Source organism: Oryctolagus cuniculus, chromosome 8, assembly GCF_964237555.1.
Source record: "Oryctolagus cuniculus chromosome 8, mOryCun1.1, whole genome shotgun sequence".
Classification (NCBI taxonomy): Eukaryota; Metazoa; Chordata; class Mammalia; order Lagomorpha; family Leporidae; genus Oryctolagus; species Oryctolagus cuniculus.
In genome coordinates, this window is record NC_091439.1 from 138,052,390 (window position 1) to 138,080,125 (window position 27,736).

The 27,736-nt window shown below is 39.7% G+C and overlaps 1 protein-coding gene across 11 annotated transcripts in view; it reads right to left on the bottom strand.

Moving 5' to 3' along the window:
- The window catches only part of RAPGEF2 (Rap guanine nucleotide exchange factor 2), a 275,299-nt gene that overhangs the window by 106,801 nt on the left and 140,762 nt on the right, over window positions 1–27,736 (bottom strand). For 6 of the 11 annotated variants that reach the window (XM_051831661.2, XM_008273491.4, XM_051831662.2 and 3 more), the window contains 3 exons: window positions 19,828–19,903; window positions 17,514–17,681; window positions 15,082–15,099 (listed from right to left, as the gene is read on the bottom strand). In XM_051831661.2, the coding sequence (XP_051687621.1) occupies window positions 15,082–15,099; window positions 17,514–17,681; window positions 19,828–19,903 (262 nt within the window). The remainder of the gene's footprint in view (window positions 1–15,081; window positions 15,100–17,513; window positions 17,682–19,827; window positions 19,904–27,736) is intronic. The other 5 variants (XM_008273492.4, XM_070048268.1, XM_070048266.1 and 2 more) reach the window with 2 other exon arrangements.

The following is a 27,736-nucleotide window of genomic DNA, read 5'->3' on the forward strand; positions in this document are numbered from 1 at the left end:
GTACTGTATGCTTAAAACTGGTAAATTTTAGTGTTATGTACATGTTATCCAATTAAAAAAGTGAGTGGCAACTCAAGGGTGGAATAATCGACTTCTACATCTCCCATCCAGCTCCTGTCTTACATAGTCATGTGCCAAAAATTCCTCTCCAAGTTCAAGTCGAATTACGGGAACTGGTGGCGAAGGTGTGCCACTGCTTGCCTCTCTGGAAAAATGTGTCGTTTTTCTCAAGAAGGAAACTAACCTAATCAGTGAATCCGACAAAGCAAGAAAATCACAAATTCTCAGGCCCTGACGCTTTCTCATGCTAAGTCTTGGCTTGATTTCTCTCACTGGTTGGCTCCTTGCCTACAACCTACATACCTTAAAACTCATGATCTTAATACTGGAAATTTTTTTAATGCCTACTCTCCTGTACATTGAAACGCAATTATGTCAGGTTATGATTTGCCAAACATTGCTTAAGAAATGATATATAAATTCAAGGTTCAGGAGAATCCTATACTATCGATTTTACCCAAACAAGAGTAAATCATGTTGATCTTGAAGTAGCACAGATCTGGGCTATATTTCCCCAGTCTTTAATCATCTAGATTTAGCAAGTAACATTCAATAGACCAAGCCAGGAAAAGAACCAGGTAACAGCTCTCATGCCTATGTCAAGAACATCCAACAATCACTAACTTATCAGTAAAAATGCTCCAGAGGTAGAAATCACACAGCCTGGGAAAACTACTTAATGTGAAGCTTTTCCATGCTAAATTTGCTACCATTATATTCATTTACATTTATCCTCCTAAAACATTCACTTCCTGATTACTAAGAAATTGAAAAGATCTGTTCTTCTCAGTAATTATTCATCATATTTAGGCTTATACAGTCTTCATCTGTAGATCTCAATGTGTAGGACACAGTTAATGTATAAATACTCAAGTAAGATTCATCAAAACGCAAGGGGAGGAGCTGGCACTGTCGCACAGTGGGTTAAGCTGCCGCTTGCGACGTGAGACCGGCATCCCGTATCAGAGAACTGTGTGGGCTCCACTGCATATCCCAGCTGCTCCATTTCCAATCTCTCTCTCTCTCTGCCCTTCAAATAAATAAATAAATAATTTAAAAAGATACAGATCATCCAGATATGCTCCAGACTTATGTTCCAAAGAAATCTTTAAGCTACATCTTTCTTTAAAAAATATGTTTCTAGCAGCAAACTATTCATGTTGCATCTGATTCCTTCCTAATTGCAAAATTAATGTAGCAACCCGTCCATCCTAAAGACGCTCAATATTTATACGGCGAATGTCAGAGGAGAAAGACAGAAGGATGACATCTTAGGGAGACACAGAAAAGCAGGTAACATAAAGAAGCCTGCAGATCAGAGAGAAATTCCAACACGGGTTTTTAGAAATGTACTTGTTTGAAAAATGAGCAGACTTCAAGAACAGATTTAGCAAAGTTCACTTCACTTCCTAAAACCTATTTTTTTTTTAACATTTTATTGATTTATTTGGGAGGTAGAGTTATAGACAGTGAGAGGGAGAGACAGAGAGAAAGGTCTTCCATCCACTGGTTCACTTCCCAAATGGCCTCAAGGGCTGGAGCTGGGCCAATCTGAAGCCAGGAGCCAGGAGCTTCTGCCCGTTCTCTCATGCAGGTGCAGGGGCCCAAGAACTTGGGCATCTTCTTCTGCCTTCCCAGGCCATAGCAGAGAGCTGAATCAGAAGAGGAGCAGCCAGGACTAGGACTGGCGCCCATATGGGATGCCGACGCTGCAGGCAGAGGATTAACCAACTGTGCCAAAGCGCCTGTCCCTAGAACCTGTTTTAAGAAAAACCCAGGCTTCATCTTGCCAGAGTCAAGGTGTCAATGGCAGTGTCCTTCAGTGCTGGCTGCGAATCATGTCAACGCCTTGTCTAGGCACAAGGGCCTCAAACAGAGCTTACTATTATGTAATACTTTACATAATAGATGTAAAGAATTATCTGCATTTCTAACTTGCCATGTGATTACTGTGTTGCACAAGCAGGAGCAACTGTTAGCAATCCCTCTGCTTCAAACAAAAACAGGAAATGATGCATCACAAATTAGAATATAAGTTAGCTGAGGTCAGGGACTATGTAACATTTTATTAATCTGATATTATGCTAATTAATGCCTCGTGCTTAGTACCTGAAACAAGGTAATTGTGCAAAGAAAGAAAGAACACGTAAGGGATTCCACTTCAACTTCAAAACTAACCCGTGAAGGGGCAAGTCTTTGACCTAGCAACCAGGACATCCACATCGAAGTTTGGAATCCATGGGTTTCACACCCCAGTTCCCACTCTTGACTCCAGATTCCTGCTAATGCATATGCAGAGGGCTGGAAGGTGATGGCCCAATGTGGGAGACTTACAATGAACTCCCAGCCCAGCCAGGGACCACTGCAGGCATCTGAGGAATGAGCCAGAGGATGGGAAACCCCCCGCCCCCCCCGCCCACCTCTCAAATAAATAAAGACTCTTTTTAAAAAGTAAATAAATGAACCTTACTTTAGAGTATTATCACACAGTCTTTAAGACAAGGAAACACAATGGCTAAGTACATAGAATGTCTAATTTGTTTACTGACAAAATAAGGCATTTAAAATAACTTACTAGGTACAAAGAGTTGACTAACCCAGTGAGTTTAAATTTAACAGGGACAAATACATAAAGACTTGCATGTGTGTTCTCAAAATGTCACTTGTACAAGGGCAGGGCAGGGGAGATGAGGCTTGAGCAGCAGTTCTTAGGAGGAGTGGGAGGAGGCAAGGTGGTCAGTAAAGCAGAGCTAATCAGAAGCTCTACGTGAGCCACTGCATGGTTCCTACACGTCTTAACACAATTTCAGGCTGCGTTACCAGATACACGACGTCCACCGCAAGGAAGACAGGAAGTTCTGCGGTAATGGACACGCAGTATTCCAGGACCTTACACAAATGACAGCAACCAGCTGTCCCACAGCGCGGGAGAGATCAGGAGTGATAGGGTACGTAAACGACAGAGGCCCCGATGATGGCTGTTAAGGAAGCTACAAGGCGCTGAGAATGTTTAATGCAGAGGAGAGGCTTACAGCGGCAAGATCTCTCTCAGAGATGGATACGAGTGTCGATCTGCACCGCTTTGGGAGAGCTTCCTTCTCACAACAGGCACCCACGATTTACCAAGTTCCTTGTGCCAGGCACCTGGCGTCCAAGCCTGCTACTCATGTAAAAGGCTCTCTCTTAGATATTAGTGCTCATTTAATTAAAACTCTTAAATCAGAGGCGAAATGCCAGAGATTACAACAGGGAGAAAAAACGTAGTAGAACCAGGAAATTCTTGAAATCCTTTCACATTTAAGGTGGTGCAGGCTCACATGGCTGACGCCAAACATCAGCAGGCAAAAGGAAGAGAAGGCAAAGGAAGACGCGACAGAGTGATGGAAAGAGAAAGACTACACGAATGGATAAGATGTCCCGCACCAACTCCCTGTATTTTGAGCTTTCTTTCTTGGCATTAGCATGGGCAATATTAAAATGTCCTACTTTAAAAAAAAAAGATAATGGTAACTAGACAGTAACTTAAAAGGTTCTTGTAGCCGGCTCCGCGATTCACTAGGCTAATCCTCCACCTGCGGCGCCGGCACACCGGGTTCTAGTCCCGGTCGGGGCGCCGGATTCTGTCCCGGTTGCCCCTTTTCCAGGCCAGCTCTCTGCTGTGGCCAGGGAGTGCAGTGGAGGATGGCCCAAGTGCTTGGGCCCTGTACCCCATGGGAGACCAGGAGAAGCACCTGGCTCCTGCCATCGGATCAGTGCAGTGCACCGGCCACAGAGTGCTGGCCGTGGCGGCCATTGGAGGGTGAACCAACGGCAAAAGGAAGACCTTCTCTCTGTCTCTCTCTCTCACTGTCCACTCTGCCTGTCAAAAAAAAAAAAAAAAGGTTCTTGTAATGCCTTTTACTTAAAAAATTAAAAGTTGTGAAACTTAGAAAAAGGTTAAAAGGAAAGTGATTTGCTTAATGGAAATAATAATTTGAGTACTAGAGTGTATATAATTGGAAAGAAAGTTTTATAACATTTTTTTGAAACTGCTTAAAATTACTTAATATACTTTTTCAAAATTCTTAAATACTTCCAAAATATTTTCAATACTTTCTGATGTATAAGGCAAGCAATGGTATGAGTGAGTTTTTTCTTTTTTGTGCTTGTTTTTGGTCTCTAAAAACTGAACAGTTTTAGACAACTGTAAGTTGGGTTTTCTTTGGGGGGGGATGATTATTTATTTATTTGAGAGAATTACACACACACACACACACACACACACACTTTGTGCGCGTACAGAGAACTATGCCACAGTTCCGGCCCCTCTAAGTAACTTGGTTTTAGTTCAGTAAAGAACATACCCACAAAAGATCTTTTGGTAAAAATTTGGCTTTCCTCATTACAATATCAGTGAGACTAACTTTTCAGACACACTATGCACACAGTCATCTCATTGTTACTAAATGTTACTACTTACCAGTAAAAAATGAAGTTAGAAAGAATAAATGGGGGGAAAAATGGCTGTAACAGCCAGGACTGGAGCCAGGAGCTTCTCCCTTGTGTGTGCAGGGGCCCAAGGACTTGGGCCATCTTCTGCTGCTTTCCCAGGCACATTAGCAGGGAGCCGATTGGAAATGGAGCAGCCAGGATACTGCAGGCAGTGGGTTTACCAGCTGCGCCACAGCACTGGCCTCTATTAATTAATATCGTACAGATGGCTGAAACTAATATTTTTGTGATGACACCCTTTTATGGAATTATTAATGCTGATGAATCCATAATGCCATGTTAGATATATTAATTAATGCTAATCCTGTGAGATTGATCCAAAGAATCAACCTAGAACCATGATACTGCTGAGGTAGCTTACCTGTTATGCCGAAGGAATATACAATGGCACTCAAGATACTATATGCTTTCAAAGACTACCGAATTTAGATTTTCACACATTTTCATTCTAAAAAAATCTAATGTCTGAAAACAAATAGTAAAATGTGGAAGTTTTCAAAATGGTTCATTTTCATTCTAAAAGGAAATGATAGTAATCTAAAATGTAATCATTAATCAGTGGACTTTACTACCAGGAATAGAACTGTGCCTGCCTTCTGTTGGAATCAAATAGATTCCAGACAGGAAACGCTTCCAAGTAACCTTGCCTGGAAAACATTAAATATAGAAGACTGTCTCAATATAGAAAATATTTTAAATGCCACAGAAATTTTTTAAATGTTTTCTTAAAAACGAATTTGGTCTAATGATACGGCCATAGAAGTTGAAGATGAGAGCATTCAAACTTCTTTCTCACATAAGTGAACAAACAGGCAAGTACCCAAACCATAGGTAGATTTAATTCACAGAACAAGAGAAGGCAGGGACATTACTTTCAACAATGCAAATATTTAAAAACCAAGGATAATGCTAGAGTATTTATTGTGTATATCAGACAATTAAAATTGTTCGAATTGCTCACGACTGGCCAGATGGATCATACCATGGAAGATTACAACTCCTGGGTGTGCGACAAAGTGGTATTCCGCAGTGTTCAGGAATATAAATCCACAATGAGGCATTCACTCACTCACTCAACAAAGGGTCATCAAGACATTCAATAGGACGGGACAAGAATCAAGAGATCACGAGTGAAGTTAAGAAAACACTTTTTGTTCAGGGCAACAGGGTGTTCTATATAAGCAAACTATACTGTCGCCATGTATCAAGTGCTCAGTGAAAGAGGAGATGCATAGCGAGACATGTTTTTGATGGCTTCTGTTTCAGAGGAACTATGTTTCCTCCAGAACATAATGTAGTATGAAAATATGTTGGATCAAAACTTTAAAAAACACCACTCATACTGTAGGCTTTTAAGGTTAAAAACAAAGACAAAAATGCATAAAATCTTAATAGTGGGACTGGCATTGTGGTGTAGAGGTAAAGCCGCTAACATAGGCATCACATCCCATACGGGCACTGGTTCACTTCCCAGCTTCAACTGCTAATAGCCTGGGAAAACAACCACTGGGCCCAAATGGCTGGGTCCCTGCCACCCACCTGGAAGACCAGGATGAAGCTCTTGGATCCTGGTTTCGGCCTGGCCTAGCTCTGGCCACTGAGGCTAACTGAGGAATGAACCAGAGGAAGATCTCTGTTTCTCCCTCTCACTCTATAACTCTTTCAAATAAAAGAATAATTTTTTTTTTTTTTTGACAGGCAGAGTTAGACAGTGAGAAATAGAGAGACAAAGAGAGAGGTCTTCCTTTTTCCGTTGGTTCACCCCCAAATGGCTGCGCCGATCTGAAGCCAGGAGCCAGGTGCTTCCTCCTGGTCTCCCATGGGGTGCAGGGCCCAAGCACTTGGGCCATCCTCCACTGCCTTCCCAGGCCACAGCAGAGAGCTGGACTGGAAGAGGAGCAACTGGGACAGAATCCGGCACCCCAACTGGGGCTAGAACCTGGGGTGCTGGCGCCACAGGCGGAAGATTAGCCAAGTGAGCTGTGACACCGGCCAAAAGAATAAATTAAAAAAAAAAAGTTTTATTTACTTTTCTAGGTCATTTAATTTATCTATTATATCATTTACCATTATTCTTTATTCTAGAATGTTGGACAAATAATGAAAAAATCATGGTTATTCAGACTTGGGTATCTGTAGATAGCTGCTTGAAAATGAGTGTGTCATTTGAAGAAAAGCAGCTGAAAGTACTTTGCCAATGATAAAATTTGAGGGTGCAATTAAAAAAAAAAATGGAAAAACACAGAAAACACAATAAGCTCCTAAAAATTATGGCCTACTCTTAGAACTGTGTGGATATTAATACATGCAACTTTTCTGATATTGTATAATGTGCCAAAAGAACACTGCTTAATTCAGTGATGACCAAAGCCTCATGTTACAAAACCATGCATGATTAGAATGACCCATTCAATATGCAACAGAAATGGATTCTACTAAAAAAAAAAAAAAAGAAAGAAAAAACTTTAGTTCACTGGCATGGTCTTGTATCTTTTATGTAACTGATGCTTAAGAAACCACCACTTTGGGTAGGTGTTTGGCATAGCAGTTAAGGCACTGCTTGGGCTGCCGCATCCCACAAAGGAGTGCCTGGTTGGAGTTCAAGTCCAGCTTCCCCCTAAGGCTTTCCCTGGGAGGCAGCAGGGTTCCCACCACCCTAGCCTTCAGCCTGGCTCAGCCCCACCAGTGGCGGAAACTGGGGATGAGCCAGTTGATAACAGATCACTTGCTGACTCTATCTTTCAAACAAATAAATTTATTAATTAGAGAAAGAAACCACTATGTGTCACATGCGAGTGTAATATATCCAAGAATATCCAGAATTATTTTTAAAAGTAATAAAAACATTCTTCTCTTTTTTAGTTACCTGAATGGTTGTATTTTCTTTATATACTATATACTTAAATAACAGGTTGGAGTCAGAAGTAAACAGGACAATCTAGTAGTCTTCTATAAGGCCAAATGTTGAATATACTTGCAAAAGTATAGAACACTACCATACATATTGTAATTTTTTTGTTTTATATATTAGTTATTTTTCCCCTGAAAGACCCTTTATGTTAATGTGGAATGAGGCTATTACTATTTATAAATTTATGAACAAATACATTGTGAAAATGTTTTCTGTCTCAATTTCTTTTTTAGCTTTTACTTATTCATATTTATTTGAAAGACAAGAATGAAAGAGTGACAGAGGGGAGAAACAGAGAGAAAGTGCCCACAACAGCCAGGGCTGGACCAGGCCAAAGCCAGGAACCGAGAACTCCAGGTCTCCCACGGAGGTAGCAGGGGCCCAAGGACTTGGGCCATCATCTGCTACCTCCCAGGCACATCAGCAGGAAGACAGATCTGAAGCAGAGGCAGGACTCGACCCCAGGCACTCCAGTACACGATGTGAGGATCCCGAGCTTAACCCACAATACCTGACCCTCGGTTGTCTAATACTCCCAAACTGTACCGAAACCACAAGTGATTATCACGGCTGTCACCACAGGCAACTGAGTTTAATAACCAAGACAATGTGAATACTTTCCTTTTCACCCTCAAATCTCTCCCGTCTCAACTATGCTATTATTAATCCAAATCAGTAAAACCGTATTACTGATGTGGCTGCCCCCTCTACTTCCATATCATTTTTTTTCCAGGCTAGCTATTCCAAATTCCACACTACGTACAGCCAACTAACACCTGGTTGCTACTTGAAGGAGAGGAAAATTTAAGAAAAAAAAAAAAAAAAAAAAAAAAGGCTGTCTGGTCCCGTACTGAGCCCACAAGGAATTGCTCTAAGACAAGCAATTCTTTAGTGTGAGGCTTTTTCCAATAAATTCTACAATTAATTTTTCCAATATATTTTAAAGTTATTTTTAGTCCATATATAATTTTAATTATTAAAAAGAGAATTCTAGGTATGTCTGTGAAATGGATATGAACAAGTCTATCAAAAGGCTACTACTGACAAATACTTAACATCACCCAGATATATACATGACAAAAAATGGTTAAGAAAATTTAATGTTACAGAGAGAGGCTTTTATACCCAAAAAAATGAAAAACCATATAATTATACACTTTAAGTAGGTGAATTTTATGAAATGTAAATTGTATCTCATTAAATATGTCATTTTTAAAAACAGTGGAAGTTTTCTCCTGATCAGTTTAAATTTAAAAAAAAAAAAAAACTTTGGATAATGATTATTTTTTTGGAGAGAAAAGAGGAAAATTTTATATGCATAAATATGCATAGCTTTTAGGAGGTACTTTTAAATTGTTTAAAAACATATAATACTACCTTTTACAAATATATTCCTTTGACCAATGACTTGCAACCTAACGTGTACATTCTATAATGCTAGAGTTTTGTTTGGAGGCCAACACTACGTTCTAGCTAACAGAGAAGCAATCCAAGTTAATGATGCTTTAAAACTGGATTCAAAACCAAAGGAGAACATTTCTAATCATACAAACTTTCTAGTAGTGAAACCAGGTACCTTACAACTGATAGCTTAATTGTAAAATGATCAAGCACCAGTAGGAAACAGCTCTGAATATCAAAGCGGATTTCTCCAAAGAAAACAGACATTTTCAAAACAGCATGTAGCTCCAGAAAATCTCATTACCAAAAAGGGGGGGGGAAAAGAGGAAGAAGAAATCACATGATAAGAAATGAAACAGGGAGAGATGAAAAGGATCTTTGCTGTTGTGAGTAAAAGCTAAATTTTAGCCAAGTATATTTAAAACATGTACAGGCACAGAGAGCTGCCAGTGTTCACAATGAAAAAGAGGACAAAGTGGCAGTGATCTTTTTGACAAATAAATCGCTTGAAATATTGCATGACTAGCGCTACACAACACTCTTATTGCTTTCAATTTCCAAGTGCAACCAAAAGATGGGTCCAATTATGACATCAATACAAGCTTTCTTTCAAAATGCACTGAAAGAACAGTAAATCCCAGTGGATCCCGGAGTTCTGTAGCAGGGATGATGTAATATATAAAAATAGACATCCTCCAACAGAAGCTGAACTTGGGTAAACAGCACACTGCACACTATTCTCAACTGCCTGGCATGAATTTGCAATGCATGCTGTTAATAGCGTGAGAGAGATCATTTCATGTTTCAAATCATGTTCTGATCTGCATTTCAACTTCTATACATGCTCTGTGGTGTAATTTCCTAATGCAGATAAATTAAATCAACGTAGACACCTGATTAGCACTGCAAGAAAGAAACACGGTCCCCCCAAAGCTAGGAGGCTGAGACCACTGCAGCAGCTTTCGCAGGCTGCATTTTGCAGAAACTGCCGCACATATGGCAGGGTATGGTTACGTCCACCTATTGTTATAATGAGCAGGAAGAGCAAAGAATCCTTCTGACACCTCTCTCAGAAGACGGATGCAAGTATACAAAGCACCAAGCATGCATACAATAAACGGCATCGGCAAAACGCGTGGGGCTTTTTTGTGTGTTTCCTTCTCCAACACACTCTCCACACATCCTTTTCCATTCGTTGCTACCTAATTCAGTTTTCATATTTCTATTGGGCATTCTTGATTAAAGAATTAACTACTTCAAATTAATCTACCTCAAACTACCACTTAAGTATTATGCTACTGTCACCGGAAGTACTGCCCACAATGTAAATAAGAAATCAAGGAATTAGAGGAAATTAAGATTTTCTTTTGAAACATAATTATTTTTACTTTTCTTACCCCTGAATATCATTTAAATCTTCCCACCCTTAATTCTTGCCCCAATTACCAAGTTCCAGTCACCACTGTCATTTGTAAACAAGGTTTTGAAGTCCCATTTTGTCAACCCCACCTCCAGAATCTACTCCATCTGGAAGCCAGATCAGTTTATCTAAATGTGGATCCCAGCATGTCTCATCCTGGCTTCAGCTCCCTGGTGTTAGTTACAGCCCTAATGAAACAGTTCACCTTTCAACATGACTTCCACATATTCCAAGCATGTTACTCTCCTCTTTGAAAAAACAGGTGCTTTGGGCACACATTATTTTTCTTTGAGCCAATACATCATTCAGGAAGCCCTCTCTGATTCTTAGGGCGCTTTGTGTATACATCTCCACAGTACCTGTACCTCCCTACATGGTAGCTGTCTGTCTATTTATATATGCGGGGGGTGGGGACAGACCCTCTGTGAGGGCTATAAGGTCATGACACCAAGATTCTGCCTGCATTACAGATCTTTATATTCCTAAAATATGGCACAAATCTAAAACTTTCTGGACACTCAAAAAATATTTGCTGGGGCTAGCACTGTGGCATGGCGAGTAAAGCTGCCGTCTGCCATGCTGGCATCCCATATGGGTGCCAGTTCAAGCCCAGGCTGCTCCATTTCCAATCCAGCTGTATGCTATGGCCTTGGAAAGCAGTGGAAGATGGCCCACGTCCTTGGGCTTTGCACTCGCATGGAAGACCCTGAAGAAGCTCCTGTTTCCAGGCTTTGGATTGGCTCAGCTCTGGCCATTGCGGCCATTTGGGGACTGAACTGGCAGATGGAAGACTTCTCTTTCTCTCTCTGTCTCTCTGTAACTCTGCCTTTCAAATAAATAAATCTTAAAAAAAAATTGCTGGCCGGCGCCCCGGCTCACTAGGCTAATCCTCCGCCTTGCGGCGCCGGCACACCAGGTTCTAGTCCCGGTCAGGGCACCGGATTCTGTCCCGGTTGCCCCTCTTCCAGGCCAGCTCTCTGCTGTGGCCAGGGAGTGCAGTGGAGGATGGCCCAAGTGCTTGGGCCCTGCACCCCATGCGAGACCAGGAGAAGCACCTGGCTCCTGTCTTCGCATCAGCGCGGTGCGCCGGCTGCAGCACGCCGGCCTCGGCAGCCATTGGAGGGTGAACCAATGGCAAAGGAAGACCTTTCTCTCTCTGTCTCTCTCTCTCACCGTCCACTCTACCTGTCCAAAAAAAAAAAAAAAAAAATTGCTAAATGATTGAAAATATTGAGCTAATCTCTTTATGATACAAGAAATAAAATATTTATATTCTCTGAAACTATCCTATTCGAATTCAGGGAGATACTAGTGACACTAGTGAAAACAAAGACTTAGGTTCTATTAAGCAAACAAATGCTTGCTGACTTTAGATTGGAAAAGGATCAACACATTAAAATAACCAAGGCACTTTCCCTGTATTTCAATAATTTCTCATTAGCATAAAAGACTTGAAAATATTATAAGAATTAATATAGACAGGATATGATATGAACTGAAAGTAAAATATGAACTCATTAATATTCTAGAAAATTTACCAAATATACAAGTAATTGATATATTACTCAAAACATCCTCTTACTGTTAAGAGGCAAATATGGAATTAAATTAATGAGACCCAACTCAAAAATTAAAGAAAACACTAAGTGGCCAAGCAAAGGCATGGCATGAGGGAAAATGTTGCCTATCTCCACTGAATTCCAGCCAATAAGTTTAATGTCAAATTAATGTGCATAATCACACAGATTAAATACTGTAATTTTTTCATCTGTTTCAAAAGCCAATTTTTGAAACTAACCAAACCTACCAAGAAATTCTTAACTGAAGAAGAAACCAACCAGAATCAAGTCTGTCTTGGGAGGGAGGGGAGGGGGAAAGACAAGCTACTTCAGAGACATAAGATATATCCTAGGAACAGTTTTATCTTATATATCTATCATAAGAAATAGGAACTGTCTTATATCATTATGAAGGTTAACCTAATTTTTAAAAATGGGACTGGTTTTCAAAAGCCTCATACAAGAACTGGTCTTATTAAATCAACATCACATTTTATAGACAATGTAGTATCACTGACTATTAAAATTAAAAAATTTTATAATCTTATATGATATTTTATCCAACTGAGATTGTTATTTTTATGTAGTATTTTCTATTATTTTTGTATAGCTCCACCAAGAACCTCAGATCTAATCAACTGAAAAACCCAATATGTAGCTATTCAATGGTACTCTGAAATATATATTTACACTGTAGAAAAAGCAAAAGGGTTACTAATAAAATACATGCAAGAGGGGCTGGTGCTATGTCGTAGTGGGTTAAGCCACCTTTTGCAGTGCCGGAATCCCATATGGGCAGTGGATGGTTTGAGTCCTGGCTGCTCTACTTCGAATCCAGCTCCCAGCTGAAGTACCTGGGAAAGCAGCAGAGGATAGGCCAAGTCCTTGGGCCCCTGCCACCCATGTAAGAGACCCAGAAGAAGCTCCTGGCTCCTGACTTCGGCCTGGCCCAGCCCTGGCTGTTGCAGCCATTTGGGGAGTCAACCAGCAGATGGAAGAACACTTCCTCTGTCTCTCCCTCCCTTTCTCTCTATAATGCTGCCTTTCAAATAAATTAAATACATACATACATAAAATGCATGTGAGGTATCTTTTTATATGACCAAGTGTTGTTATTATTTCAAAAATTCTGCACTACTTGAACTTTAATGAGTGTATTCAACCCTTCCCATTTCAAATTTGTATGAAGTAGAGTCTTATCTTTTTTGGTAAGTAGGGTTAGGGGTGGAGAGTCAATATGAACTTCAAAGCATAAGACAGCATTTTTAATTTTGCAGGTAGGCTGGAAGGTTGGAAAGTTGGTCCACATAACCTCCATAAGATAAGTTTTATCAGTCTTCACTCTGTTATCTCTCTGTACAATTTTCACTCTTTCCACACCAGGAAGAGCGAAGAGTTGTTTTCCCCATTAAAATAAAAGATGCCAGAAGAGGTTTGCACTCGCTTCCCATGTCACTTCATCAGGTAAAGGTTAAGATGTGCCACTCTCCCCTCCTGTCCCTGCAACCTCTCCTCTCCACTTTTACTGTGGAACTCAGATGTCCCTTCCCATGCAAACTGCTAGAAATTACCGCGTATGCAAAGACGGTCCGAAATTACAGATAAACAAAGCTTTCCTTGTCATACTGTACTGTGAACCTGCAGAAAACGCACACTGCTGCCTATCCAGCATCCCAGCTGACTCCAGACCTCACAGCCTGTCTGGACCTGAACTCCTACCACTCGCTCTAACACTGAAGACTTAGGGCCGCATCTCTTTCCTCTGGCAGTCTTAATCACAACCTTAATCCTTCAACATGTAAGAAAATGATAATAAAAGCAATCTCCAACCTTCCCTTCTCACTGCATTTCAAAATGTTTGTTCTTTCTGCACACTCCACATGCTCGTCTTGAAGAAAAATGACTGAAAACTATACATGGACTACATTGGCATTCATGTTTTTGAAGAAAATCATTATGATCTGTTTTAAACCACAACAACATACCTAGTTTTCCAAAGTGTAGATAACGTTTATACATAGCCCAGTGCACATTTCAAATTCAATACCAAGTTCTAAATGAGAATTAGATGGGCAATTCTCCATGCAAAAAGAGAGCGATCAATTATGTAATTATTTCTCTTTTAAAATATTAAGTTTATATATTTCAAAGTATATTCTTCCCATATAAAATTTCAAAACACTGATGTAATCAAGATTGTAATGCAATCTATAAATTGTAAAATTATAAACTTTAAAAATTAGTTAAAGTTTTTAGATTCATCACATCATTTAAGAATTACCAATGTGTCTAAAAATAATACAGCAGCCATGCCCCTGTGGCATGTCAATATGTATTCTCTTGCATATAACATTTTAATCTGAAAAATTAAAAATAGATCATGCTTTTAGGAAAGCTTACGATAATAGCCAAAGATAATCATGGTAGACTCTGTATGACATGAATTAAATCATTCACACTTTTAAAAATCTATAATTATAAAACAAAAACCATAAAACGCTCCTAGTTACTTAACCAATTGGTTTCCAGACATCAAAGAATTTCTCTTCCTTAACTCCAGATTCCTCAGTAACAATCCCCAATTTGATGCACAATTTCAAAAGATTAATAATGAAATTTACCAACTGGTCACTTATTAGAATGAAAGAAGTGAGCAAGGATGTTATAATAGGCCTCTTGATTAAAATGTAGAATGGAATAAAAACATGAAATCTGGTTAAAAATAAAGTGCAAATAAGAAAATACAAGAGACTTAAAACTCTCATTTCCTTTTTTGACGAAATCCCTTTTCTATCTGTTTAAAATTTTAACAGCACCCTCCCCAAATGCTTTCACATTGGATTTCTGGAAAGTTTTCATCTGTGGCATTTAAATGTAAATTTCTAATGAATTTCCTATAAGCTTTCACACAAAAAGCAATAAAACCTCACTGTGTCTTCATCTGCAAAGCAGGTTAGTACAGAACAGTGACCCATTCAATCTTAAAAACAAGTAGGTTACACTTGTATTTCTTCAAAGAAGGTGGACAATCCACTCCTAGCTCTGAATAAATAAAGCAGCCTATGCCACCACACACATCACCGATAGTCTCAACATCTTAAAAGCTTTTACTCAGTCAGGACAAAATACAAAAGTACAAGACCAAGCAAAACACATCAAAATTATAAACTCATTAGTTACAATGCAAATTCACAAGTAAACTTGGGTTAGTGTAGGAGACCACACACAGATTACAATACCTGAGATTTAGTGCATTCCTTTGAGCCAAAATGAAATGAGTGCCATAAAGGAGGAAAGGAAAAGATGAACATTATCAGACATGCTATATTATATCTGCCAAAATGAAGATAATGTTAAATTAGGTTACGAATGACCACATAGAATTGGCTGTGTGCATAATGTTCTCAATGTTCTTTAGCCATGCACTTGAAATGCACTTGCAGTCATTTAAAATCACCCATGAAGTATACTCATGCAATTCCTTTAAATGTTTTTATTCATAGTTCCACTCAGTTAGCCAATTTCTTTCTAATTGGAATATTTCCATTAACAATAGGCAAATATGGCTTAAATCTAATGAAGATGAATAATTTTGCTATTTTCCTATATTGCAATTACACATTTAGGCAAAATAATAAATATAATTAAAACACTCCTGGCACACAAAAAATGATCCAGTACTTTTAATTATGACCATGTTGCTGCCAATCTCAATACATTTAGTAAAATTAATAACATGTCATATATTAGTAATCTAGTATATGATCCATTAGTAATCAAGTTAAATTTTTTTATCCCAGTTGAATTTTTCCCTAAAAGTGCCTATTGGCTAGCTAAGACATTCTTAAAAACCCAAAACTATAAGAATAAAATTTACACTTTTTTTTTTTTCAACCAGAGCAAGAAAGAGGAATCATGTAGAAAACTTGAATTGAAAAGTTCCGTAAAAGTGAGAAAGTTAGGGATGGGAGAAAGAAAGTTATGAAATGACACTCTAACTTAAGTGTGACAAGTACCAGGGTATAGCAAAAAGTCCACAGAAAGTAGACTGCAAAGGTGAGTTCATTTTGGTGCCAAAAATTGTGAACTGCATGCATGGCTTTCTCATAATCCACATTTCCCATGAGCCTTTTAAAGACCCTTATATGCGTGAATTTCAAAACTTTCTACACCAAAATAAACTCAATCCTTTCAATTACATTCTCCATGAACTTCCTGGAAGCCCTTCATCTGACTATGAATTAAACAATCAACCTGATGCTACATTTTAAGAAATTCACACTCCTGCCTTCTTAGTTCAGAAACTAATTTGGAAAAGCAAAGCAGAAAGAATACTAATACTATCCCTACTGGGCTAGAATATTATAATCAAGGTTACACTCCTAATATGCACCACTATTTCTAATATGTATTTCCTTTCTCCATGAGTCTGCATCAACACTAAAAATATTACCTTCCTCATGGACACTGCTAACAAAAAACCTTTCATGAGTTGTTTCTTTTTTTTTTAAATACCAAGTCTCTCCAACAGACAGACAAAGCTGTCTTTGTGATGAGCAAAAAGCAACCCTTCCACATGAGCTCAATGAAATGATTCAACTATGAAATTCATGCTAAATTAAAATAGTGCATGGGTAGTGAGAGGAGTAGGCGGGTTGCTGGTGGTCAAAACCACATTAAATATGTAAATACAAAGAGTTCTCAGAAATGGAATATTTGAAGTGTGGGGATAAAATATATTATTTAAAGTAACTAAAAACTGAGTAAAAACATTTAAGTCTATAAACATTCTCCCATGCATTTGCCATTGATACTAATTTGCAGAAAGAAAAGGCAAGCAAGAAAAACTGAGAAATGTAAAACAGTCATCTATTACCTACTTTTTTTTTTAAATTGATTTTATGTATAATGATTGCCCCTTTAACAGTGCTATATGCATAAATTCTTTCACCTTACTATGACATGTTCAAGAATTCAAGTTACTTTGAACCAAGCAGTCAGAAAAAACAAGGCTCTAAAGTCACTCTATTGAGGTCTTACACAAAGCACTCATTATCCGGTCATGGCTTTCTCAAACATAAAAAGTAGCTTATTTATCAAATTATTTATTAGATAAATGACAATCACGTGGATTACTGCATTTAAGAGGAAAACTGAATGAACCTATTAGAAATATTTCAGGATATCTTCAAATTGATAATTTAAAGAGCATCATTTCAAATTATTCTCTCTTTTCACTGAATCTTTTTTAAATTTCAGATAGTATTCTCACAACTGTATGAGAAACAATATCTATTTTTTGCATGTCTACTTTTTAAATTACAAATAGATATGATACCAGTCATATGGACAAAGAGGTGAAACGCACAGGAGTTAGCTAAAATTTTAGATCCAGGAAAGATGACGTAAAAGACATCAAATACAAGTGCATTACACGGATCACAAAGCCGAGCTTCCAAGAACATTCTAAGTCACCAATGAGCTAGACAATGTCTCGTGACATCTTATGCAAGTGCGGTATTCTGTGCTTCGTGCAGAATCTACTCTTTGAACAGTATGGCTAGCTATCATAGAAAAGGATCATTAACCAAAAATAGGAAAGCCAAAGGTCTTTCCACAAAACTTGAAACAAAAAAGTAGGTGAAATAAAAATTCTACTCAGAAAACTTACCGTGTGGTAGCCCCTCGGCAAAGGGGGTTTGCCCACAGGATAAGGATCCACGGTGTCGATGATCGTTTGCCTTTCCCCTTTCTGGTTGATTTTCCTAAATCGCCTCCGAGACTGTCTGTGGGAAGCTTGTCGTTGAAAGTACTCTTCATTTTCATCCATATAGTCCACCTGAAAGGAAGCCCGGAACAACTTCATTTCCTCAGGCTCTCATACCACAGTCATATGAGACATGGAAAGAAACGTACGGATAGCTCATATCTACTCATTTTGCAAAGACTTTTGTAGACAAACTAGACAAACCTCAAGTGTGTTTGAGCTTCCCTGGAGCTAAATGCTTTTGAGTAACTTTTAATTTATGAAGAGGCATTTTTCTGTTCCATTTAGGACATTATGGGTAACTCTTGAATGTCCTGCAGCTTCAAAGAGAAGGATATTTTCGGTAGTCTTTGTACTGGCTTATTAGCGAAAGATCTCACAGGATACATCACTGCACATAATGAAAGCAACTTCTGTATTGTCTTAACCAAAGCACAAAAATATCTGACATGTATGAATACATCTCAAAAAAACCCAAATCCCAGAAGGCTCAAACTGGATTGCCAGCAGAATGGCTTGGCTGGATTACCTAAGCGTTTCTCTTCCTGCTTGCTCTCTGTGGCTTCAGCTTTTATTTTTTTAGAATGTTGTACAAAAATCAGTCCACACTTCAGGAACTCTGAAGAGTGGATCGACAGAGAACAAAAGTGGTACTAGGTTGTTCTTCATCAGAGTTATATGTTGAAAATATGACTGCTCACATCAGAGGCATGTTCACATGCAAGTCTGTTCGAAGACAGGCAAACTAAATAGTCTTATTGGCAATAAGGTCCATCGGCCTCTCCCTCAAATAAAATCAAAAAAATAACTAAATACTCAAGGAAGTTTTTTAAAATTCTTCAGAGAAATTTAAAAAATGGCATTAACAGGACAAAAAATCTCAAGGAAATGTTTACGATGCTTTACAAAGTCTTACGCATCTGCCTACGCTTTTCCCAGTCCTAAATCTTGACTCACCACCAATGCATTTTCTCACCTAAGAGTACATTTCTTGAAATTTTACCAAAAGTTCGCAACAGTTTTGACAAGGAACTTCTCATCTCTGATGGGATCTCTCTCTTACATCATATGGAAAAACCCTAAGGCTTTTCTGAAAACAGACCTAGAGTTGTAACGAAATACTTAAGTTAAGTGTTGATAAAAAAAATTCCAGTAGGGGCAGGTATTTGCCCAGCAGTCAAGCCCCTGCGGGGATGCCTGCGTTCTGTATCACAGGGTATGTTTCAAGTCCCAGCTCTGCTTCCTATGTCGCTTCCTGTTGACTTACACCCTGGGAGGCTGCAGTGATGGCTCCAAGTATTTGGGTCCCTGCTACCTAGGTGAGAGCCCGGATGGAGTCTCATCAGGCCCATCCCTGGCTGTACCAGGAATCTGAGGGGTGAACCAGCAGATGGCAGATCTCTCTGTGTTTGTCTCTGTCTTTCTGCCTTTCAAATAAAATGAAAAAAAAAATTGAAAAGCCTCCATCTTAATTTCTATTGGTTATGCTTTACAAGCTCCTCCCTGCCAGACAGGGTGCTGGCTGGGGACAATAAGAATATCAATATCAATTAAATGTCTGCACTGGGAGCCCCCTCCCACCTCATTTTGTTACTGATGTTTTTTTAAAAAAAGCATATTACCCTATCTTAAATAATTTTTATAAATTAAGGAAGACGGGGTTTTGTTCTTTGGAGCTTCAGTGAGATTAATTAAGTTGTTAATATCTATTTTAATAGTATGTTTGATATGTAATCTGTCAATATATTTTCAAATACACAGTGTCACTTAAAAGAGAGATACAGAGATGTCAATAGAGTGTTTAATCAGTATAGTAGTCCCCTAATTTTCTTTCAATTACTTAAAGGAAATAGGAACCTTGGCATTAACAGGTCCTTGAATACATATCATTGTGATTCATTTAAGTAACTCATTCATTCTAATCAACAAAGACCTAGGATTCAAAATTTTCTCCATATTTCAATTAAATGTGGTTAACATAAATTGAATGACAAAGTTAAAAACAAACCTTTAGGTGTCTGCCTCCTTTAACCTTTAACTGAATCCTGTAAGTAATTATAATAGTATGATTGTGATTCAAATTCACAATAAAAAGTTATGAGATACCTATCCTAATGTTAGGAAGAGTACAATACCTTACGACAAGTAGCTTGTGAAAATGTCTTTACTCCCTAGAAAGCGCTAGGAAAACAAACAGTCCTCAGAGAAATATTCTTACCACAATCATTTCAGAAGGCTCTAAGACAATGCACTCGCAGCCACGCCTAAAGCTCCCTGCAGAACGTTTGCCGAAACTGCAAAGGAAGAACAGGAAGCAGGCAGTGAGGACAACCTCAGGGATCGGCAGGAATACGGACTGTGAAGTGAAGCCAACCCTCCAGGTAACTGAGAACTACAGACAATTACAAGAAGCACACGCGGAGGAGAGAGAAGTACCCGTAGTTGCTATTTACAGAGAATGACCACCGAGGAGTCAAATGCTTCAGTTTCAGTTTTCTCTTTTTGCAGAACAACATAATGTGCTTTCAAATTAAGAATGGGAGTGCAACATGAACATTTAGCATGAATGCGTGCTGTGCTGTGGTTTCCATCATTCTGTTAGGTGACGCTTCTAGAAAACCCCAAGCTGGGTGGGAAATGTCTCAGGGGCAAACTAAAAGCCCATTCAGGAGAGGGGGTTGTGGCTCTAAGGAGGCACTGGGGGCACCTGCATCCCACATCAGAATGCCTGGTTTGAGTCCTGGCTACTGCACTTCAGAGCCAGCTGCCTGCCCGTGGGCACCCTGGTAGACAGCAGCTGGAAGCTCAAGTACTGTGGCCCCTGCTGTCTACAGGGAGACCCAGACTGTGTCCCCGGCTCCTGCCTTCAGCCGCAGCCCTAGCTGTTGCAGGCATCTGGGGGACCAGCAGGTGGAAGATCTCTCTCTCTCTCTAATAAAATGAAGTAATTTTTAATATCCAAAAAAGTACAAAAGGCATATAATTCTCTTCTATAACTGAATTTGCTCACTTTAAACATTTCTTTCACCTACAAGGTGTATCTACTTTTTGTACTGTACTCTAAATTCTTTAAGTAAAAGATGCTCATTAAGACTGTTTTTCCTTAACTGCGAAGTGACTTAAGAGGATATGCATATTAAAAAAGAAAGAAAGAAAGCCACTCCTGAAAACTGTCCCTCTGCTGTATGAGTGGCAGCCTTCCACCCAACACTGGAGGACAATGATTCTTTCTGGCCTAGACACGTGAAAACTAGGGTCAAGGACAGGGAATCCCTGGGAAGCTGGGTCAGCCCAATTTGCTCCATCAATCTTATCCCTTTCTCATTCACTACTTGAAAAATCCGCCTTTTCCTCCAGTCGACACTAACATTTTAAGTACTCTTTTCTAGCAAACTTAGCTCTCAGGGAAAGAAATGTGATATACTGAGCAATCTTTTCTCCCAAGTTAACTAGGCATTTTGAGTGATTCCTATGGAAATTCTTGTTTCTTTCATAACCCTATTTATTTCACAATGATACACAACATTCATGCACAAAGCATCAAACAATGATGAAAAAAGTCATGGAAAACAAAGAGAACAGGACAGTCAGCATTTGTCTCCTCATCATTTGTGATCTCTGGCAAACCACACTGAACACTTCTCATGCCGAATTTCATTCACTTACATTAAGGCTATCAGATTAGGTCATCACGTAAGTTCTTCCCCACCCCAAAAAAAAATCCATTTTAATTCAATCAAGAACAGAATGCATACACAGATAGGTAAACATATACATATGAGGACTTTGCTAAAGGAGAAAACATGTTGCTAAATAAAATATATAAAAGTATCTTCTTAGTCACCCTGTTTCTTGTGTAAGTAAAATGATTCAAATTTTTAAATCTTTTTTTTTTAGTTTGCAACTAAAATTCCCTAATTCTTCAATACACACAGAAATTTTTTTCTGAATCTGTGGCTGCAATTTAGCTTTTTTCCCCAAAGAATCTTATAATTTAAAGATATACCACTAATTGTTAGTAAAATGCATGCAGCTTTCAAACTATCATTATCTATTTAACCCTGTTAGATGAGTAGGTGAAAATACATTTTATGTTTAAGATTTATCTCTAAATAACATTAAAATCTAAAAATCCATGACTGTGAGATTCTAAATCTGATCCTATTTCATTGTGGCAGACCTGAGTAAGTTTTAAAAAAACATAATGAACAAATGGTTATTCTTTTTAAGCATACTATATGTAATAAAACAAAACCATAAATGAGACACATACAACAGGAGTTATAAAATACTTGAGAAAAACCTGAAACACGCTAGGATTGAAATTTTCACAAATTTTAGTAACAAAAAGATGTTAATGTTCACATATATAAGTTAATGTTCACATATAAAAACTATTGGTAGTCATTTATTTTATGCCTAGCTATTTTTATCGACTCCCAACACAGAATTTAGTCTGTAAATCCTCTTAACAATTAGTCACTAGTTCAACAGAAATTTATGGCTAAGAAGTCACACCTCCAATTGCATTAGCACTATCACTTTGGGTATAAAGAACTTACATTCCCTAAAACGTGCTATGCTATGAGAAACCTTTCCATGAGCACACTGGAAAGTGAGCTGCACCGGAACTGGACAAAACTCTGCAGCCACAAACGACTCACAAAGGCAGCAAGGCAGAATCAATTACTTCATTTGTCCGAAAAGCTATGTTTTCAAACACAGCCTGGAACCCAGAGGAAAGAGCCACACTGTAGGTCATGAGTGCCTGTGCCAGGCCTGACCAACGACCAGGCCTCTGGGCTCTTGCAGAGGTGACTTATCCTTAGCTTATAAACCCACTAGTCAAAGCAGCAAAAAGCATGAGCCAGAAACTCATTAAGTCCACAAAACACATTGGGCTCTTGCCTAACTGATTCTTTGAAACAACAGACACACACGCCAAAGTGAAAACACATAATTAATGACAAAATGCTATGGGTGGGAGATAGTTCATGTGTTGGAAACATGGTCCTCGTTGTGATGATGTTGGCAAGAGATGGGCTTCACACAAGGTGTTAGATCATTGCGAACAGTGGCCTCAGAAGGCATTAATTGGGGCAGGCCCTGTGGCCAAGTGGGTAAAGCCACCGCCTGAAGTGCTGGCATCCCATAAGGGCACCAGTTTGAGTCCCAGCTGCTCCACTTCCGATCCAGCTCTCTGCTAAGGCCTGGGAAAGCAGCAGAAGATGGCGCAAGCCCTTGGGCCCCTGCACCCGCATGGGAGACCTGGAAGAAGCTCCTGGCTCCTGGCTTTAGATCGGCACAGCTCTGGCCATTGCAGCCAACTGGGGAGTGAACCAGCGGGTAAAAGACCTCTCACTTGCTCGCGTGCTCGCTCTCTCTCTCCTCTCTCTGTGTAACCCAAATAAATAAATCTTTTTTCAAAAAGGACATTAATGTAGTTCTTATGAGAACCTGGATAATTCTTGTGAGATGGTTGTTGTAAAAGAGAAAAACTGGCCCCTGCCTGTTCTCTGGCTTCCTGTCTCACCTTTGGATGCCTTACAGGTACAACTACCACCACGATGTCTACAGCCACAGGCCCTCACCAGAGGCCAAACTGATGTGGCTGCTTGATCTTGGAATTTCAGGCTCCCAGATTCTGAGCTAAACAAACTTCTTTCCATTATAAAGTATTCAGCCTTAAGCTACAGAAAATGGATTAATACACCAATATTCCAAAAATCTTTGACCAAGCTCTATACAAACAAATGCACTGTTTAAAAACTTCAGTTTTTTCAAAATATGCATAGAGAGTAAAGAAAACCAGGCAGCCAGATGGAGACACAAAGGAGACAAAGTTCCCCATAGATTAAATCTTTGAAATATTTTAGGATGACTTAGTAGAAAGAAGTAGAGCAAAATTTGCAGGTTTGCAAATGGCACATTTTTAGATACTAAAGCACAAAACAAAACTAGTAAAAACAAAGTTTTATGGGTGTGGCAAAACAGAGGATTCCATGTGTACAAAAAGATTTCATCACAAAAAGCGATCAAATGCAAATGTTTAATGACATTTAACAATAGGTCCTCATCTTTTAGTTAAAAGTGAGAAATGAAAACTAGAAGTTTTGAAGGCCTCAGCACAGAAAGTCACTTAGTCAGTAAACCAAATGATAAAGACAAAACTTAAAATGATGGACATGCCAGAAAGGAATCAAAAACCAAAATCCGCGGTGGCACCTGCAGCAGTGGTTAGACAGTGCTGATGAGCGCTGGGTTTGAGTCCAGGCTCTGAGCTTCTGCTTCTGCTTCTTGCTAAGACACAGGCTGAGAGGCAGCAGATGATGGCTCAAGCACTTAGCACCGGCCATCACACAGGAGTCCCAGGTGCTGTGGGCATTTGTGCAGTGAACCAGCAAAGGAAAGCTCTTTCTTGCTCTTGCTCTCTCTCCATTTCAAGTAAATAAAAATAAACTTTCAAAAGCTTGGAGTTTTTTTTTTTTTTAACATTACTCAGATTCTTATAGGAAACAGTTTGAGTCTATGATAGAATCTCACTACATGTTTCCCACAATAAAGCCAAGAGCATCTGAAAGACCAGGGGTACTTAATGAGCATTTAATGCAGTCTTAGTAACAGCAACTGAAAGTTAGTTAGTATCACTTCAGTTTCCAAAATAATGACTTACGAAAGCTTAGAAATGATACAATTAAAGAAAAACTTGGATGATTTAAAAAACATCTATCACCCTTGAGGATTTTAAGAGATATCAAACAAGGAAGGATTGTTCCAAGGTTGAGTGACCATTTTCTGTTCCATACTGCCACTGTCAGAAAGGACCATTCGTCCTATCACAAGCAGCATTCTTTCTTATTATAGAACCTTAAAACAGACTGCATAAAGACACCTGCAGAGTTACTCCGTAACAAAATCTCAGCAGCCTTTTGACAGAAGTAACGAACTGGTCCCCATACTCACCTGGAATGCCAAGGCACCCTAAAGCCAGACCACCTTGAGAAGAAGAAGTCAGAGGAGTCACACTTCCCCAACTTCAAAACTTACGACAAAGCTGCAGTAACCTAAAAGCTACGGCTGAGGACAGGCAGGTAAACCAATAGAAAAAACTGAGGCTCAGCAGAAAGAAAATCACCTTCTACAGCCAACCGATTCTAACGAGGGTGTCAGCTTTGATCAGTGGAGGACTCCACATGAAAATGAATGACGCTGAACCCACACCTCATACCCTTTACAAAATATAAATTCAAAATGGATCAGCATCTTTTCTTTTTTTTTCTTTTTTTTTTTTTTTGGACAGGCAGAGTTAGACAGTGAGAGAGAGAGACAGAGAGAAAGATCTCTCTTCTGTTGGTTCACTCCCCAAATTGCTGCTATGGCCAGCGCGCTGCACCGATCTGAAGTCAGGAACCAGGCAGAGAGCTGGACTGGAAGAGGAGCAACCGGGACAGAATCTGGCGCCCCGACCGGGACTAGAACCTGGTGTGCCAGTGCCGCAGGTGGAGGATTAGCCTAGTGAGCCGCGGCACAGGCCGATCAACATCTTAAATATCAGAACATAAACTCTGAAGTTCATAGAAGAATGAGTAAATGGGTTTGGCAACGCATTCTCTTTAATATTTTTGTAAGTTTGCTTATTTATTTGAAAGACAATGAAAGCTGGAGGTGGGGGGCGGGGGTCTCCCATCTACTGGCTCGCTCTTCAAATGCCTGCACCTGCAACAGCTAAGGCGAGGCCAGGCCAAAGCAGAAGCCTGGGGACTTGTCGGTCCCCACATCAGAGGCAGGAACCCAAGCACTCAGGTAACTATCTGCTGCCTCCCAGGATGCCTTGCAGGAAGATGGATCAGGACCAGAGAAGCTACAACTCGAAACAGCAGCTGATAAGTGATAAGTGATACTGGGACCCCAAGCAGCAGCTTCATCTGCCGCAGCACGGTGCCCACCTTAACACTGGACTCTCAGTAAAAGCATGAGCAGCAGCAGAGGAAAAATGATCAATTAGGCTTCACCAAATGCGTGGACTTCTGTGCATCAAAAGACATTATTAAGAAACTACCTACAGGCCGGCGCCGCGGCTCACTAGGCTAATCCTCTGCCTGCGGCACCGGCACACCGGGTTCTAGTCCCGGTTGGGGCGCCGGATTCTGTGCCGGTTGCCCCTCTTCCAGGCCAGCTCTCTGCTGTGGCCCGGGAGTGCAGTGGAGGATGGCCCAAGTGCTTGGGCCCTGCACCCCATGGGAGACCAGGAGAAGCACCTGGCTCCTGCCATTGGATCAGCGCGATGCGCCGGCCGCGGTGGCCATTGGAGGGTGAACCAACGGCAAAGGAAGACCTTTCTCTCTGTCTCTCTCTCTCACTGTCCTCTCTGCCTGTGGAGAGGAAAGGGAAAGGGAAAGGGAAAGGGAAAGGGAAGGGAAGGGAAGGAAATCTACAGAACAGGAGAAAATATTTGTGAATCACATGTCTGAAAAGGACTTACTATCAAAAATATATGCCAAATTCCTACACTGAACAACAAAAAGTGAATCCAATTTAAAAATGGCAAAGAACTTAAATAGTCATTTCTCCAACAAAGATACACAAATAGCTAAAAAGCACATGAACATATCAAAATCCCAGTAAGATATGATTTCACACCTGAGCCTAGATGTAAATGAGATATTAGGATGGCTATAATTTAAAAGGAGAAACGTTGAAGCCTTGTAAACTGCTGATGGGTATATAAAATGGTATACCATCATAGAAAACCATTTAGCATTTCCTCAAAAAGCTAGATATAGAATTACCAGCAATTCTAATCCTAGATTAAAAGCCAAAGACAAACCTTAAGGACAAAGAGAGCTAGTTTGATAACTAACTATGCCACTGATAAACAGGAAACAGACCTCTTTTCTTTGATAATTTAGCAAAGATGTGATGGAGGTTGTGGGTAAAAAGGGAGAAGGTAAACAAATATTTTAAATCACAGTTCTGAAGAGTCAATTATACCTACATTTTTCATTCATCCAGAGCTAATCTCATTTTTCTTCATCCATAGTCCCATATTTAAGTGCCAGCATCCTATATAGGCAGCGGTTCAAGCCCTGGCTGCTCCACTTCCAACACAGCTCTCTGCTAATGGCCTGGGAAAGCAGTGGAAAATGGCCTAAGTCCTTGGGTCCCTGCACCAACATGGGAAACCCAGAAAAAGCTCCTGGCTCCTGGCTTCAGATTGGCCCAGCTCCAGCCGTTACAGCCATCTGGGGAGTGAACCAGTGGATGGAAGACCTACCTCTCCCTCTCCCTCTCTCCCTCTCTCTCCCTCTCTCCCTCTCTCCCTCTCCTTCTCTCCCTCTCTCCCTCTCCTTCTCTCCCTCTCACCCTCTCTCCTTCTCTCCCTCTCTCCCTCTCTCTCTGTCTCTGCCTCTCTGTAACTCTGCCTTTCAAATAAATATTTAAAAAAGAAAGAGAGAAAGACCATTTGGGACACTCACATCGCCTATCAGAGTACCTGGGTTTAAGTCTATGTGTTATTAATTTGTTAGCTGTTCCTCTACCCAATGTTCACTGGACATACAATATAGGATCAATATTAGTAATATAAACTCTATAATAAAGATCTTGCAAAACACTGGGTTTAAGCAATTTATATTCTTAGGAGGATGACTACACAAACAGCTGTAACCCAACAGCAAAGTGCATAAGTGAGTTTCATTAAGAGGTGACGTCTCAATGGCTGGGATCACTCACTAGCTAGTTGAATGGAAAAAGACTGATCAGCATTTGCAATTCAGACAGCAATTCAAATTCAGCAGAATTACAAATGACCATCCAGAGCTTTAGGGTTACCCCGAATAACCAAAGATTTGAATGTCAAATCTATCAAGACCAAGTCTCTTCAGCTAGCTGCTGCCAGGACTTCAACTATTAGGGAATCTGCATCTCAGAAATGCCACACATGGTACCATGTATACACACAGATACTTAAGACTGCTAGACTGCTCAGTTTTTTAAGATTCTTAACTTTTTTTTAATGTAGAATTAAAATCTTTTAAAAGTCATTCAGTCTTTTATTATCTTGTGATTTGTATTATATATCTTGTGTTTGTATTGCATATGTACTTAAAACTGAAATATTACTGTAC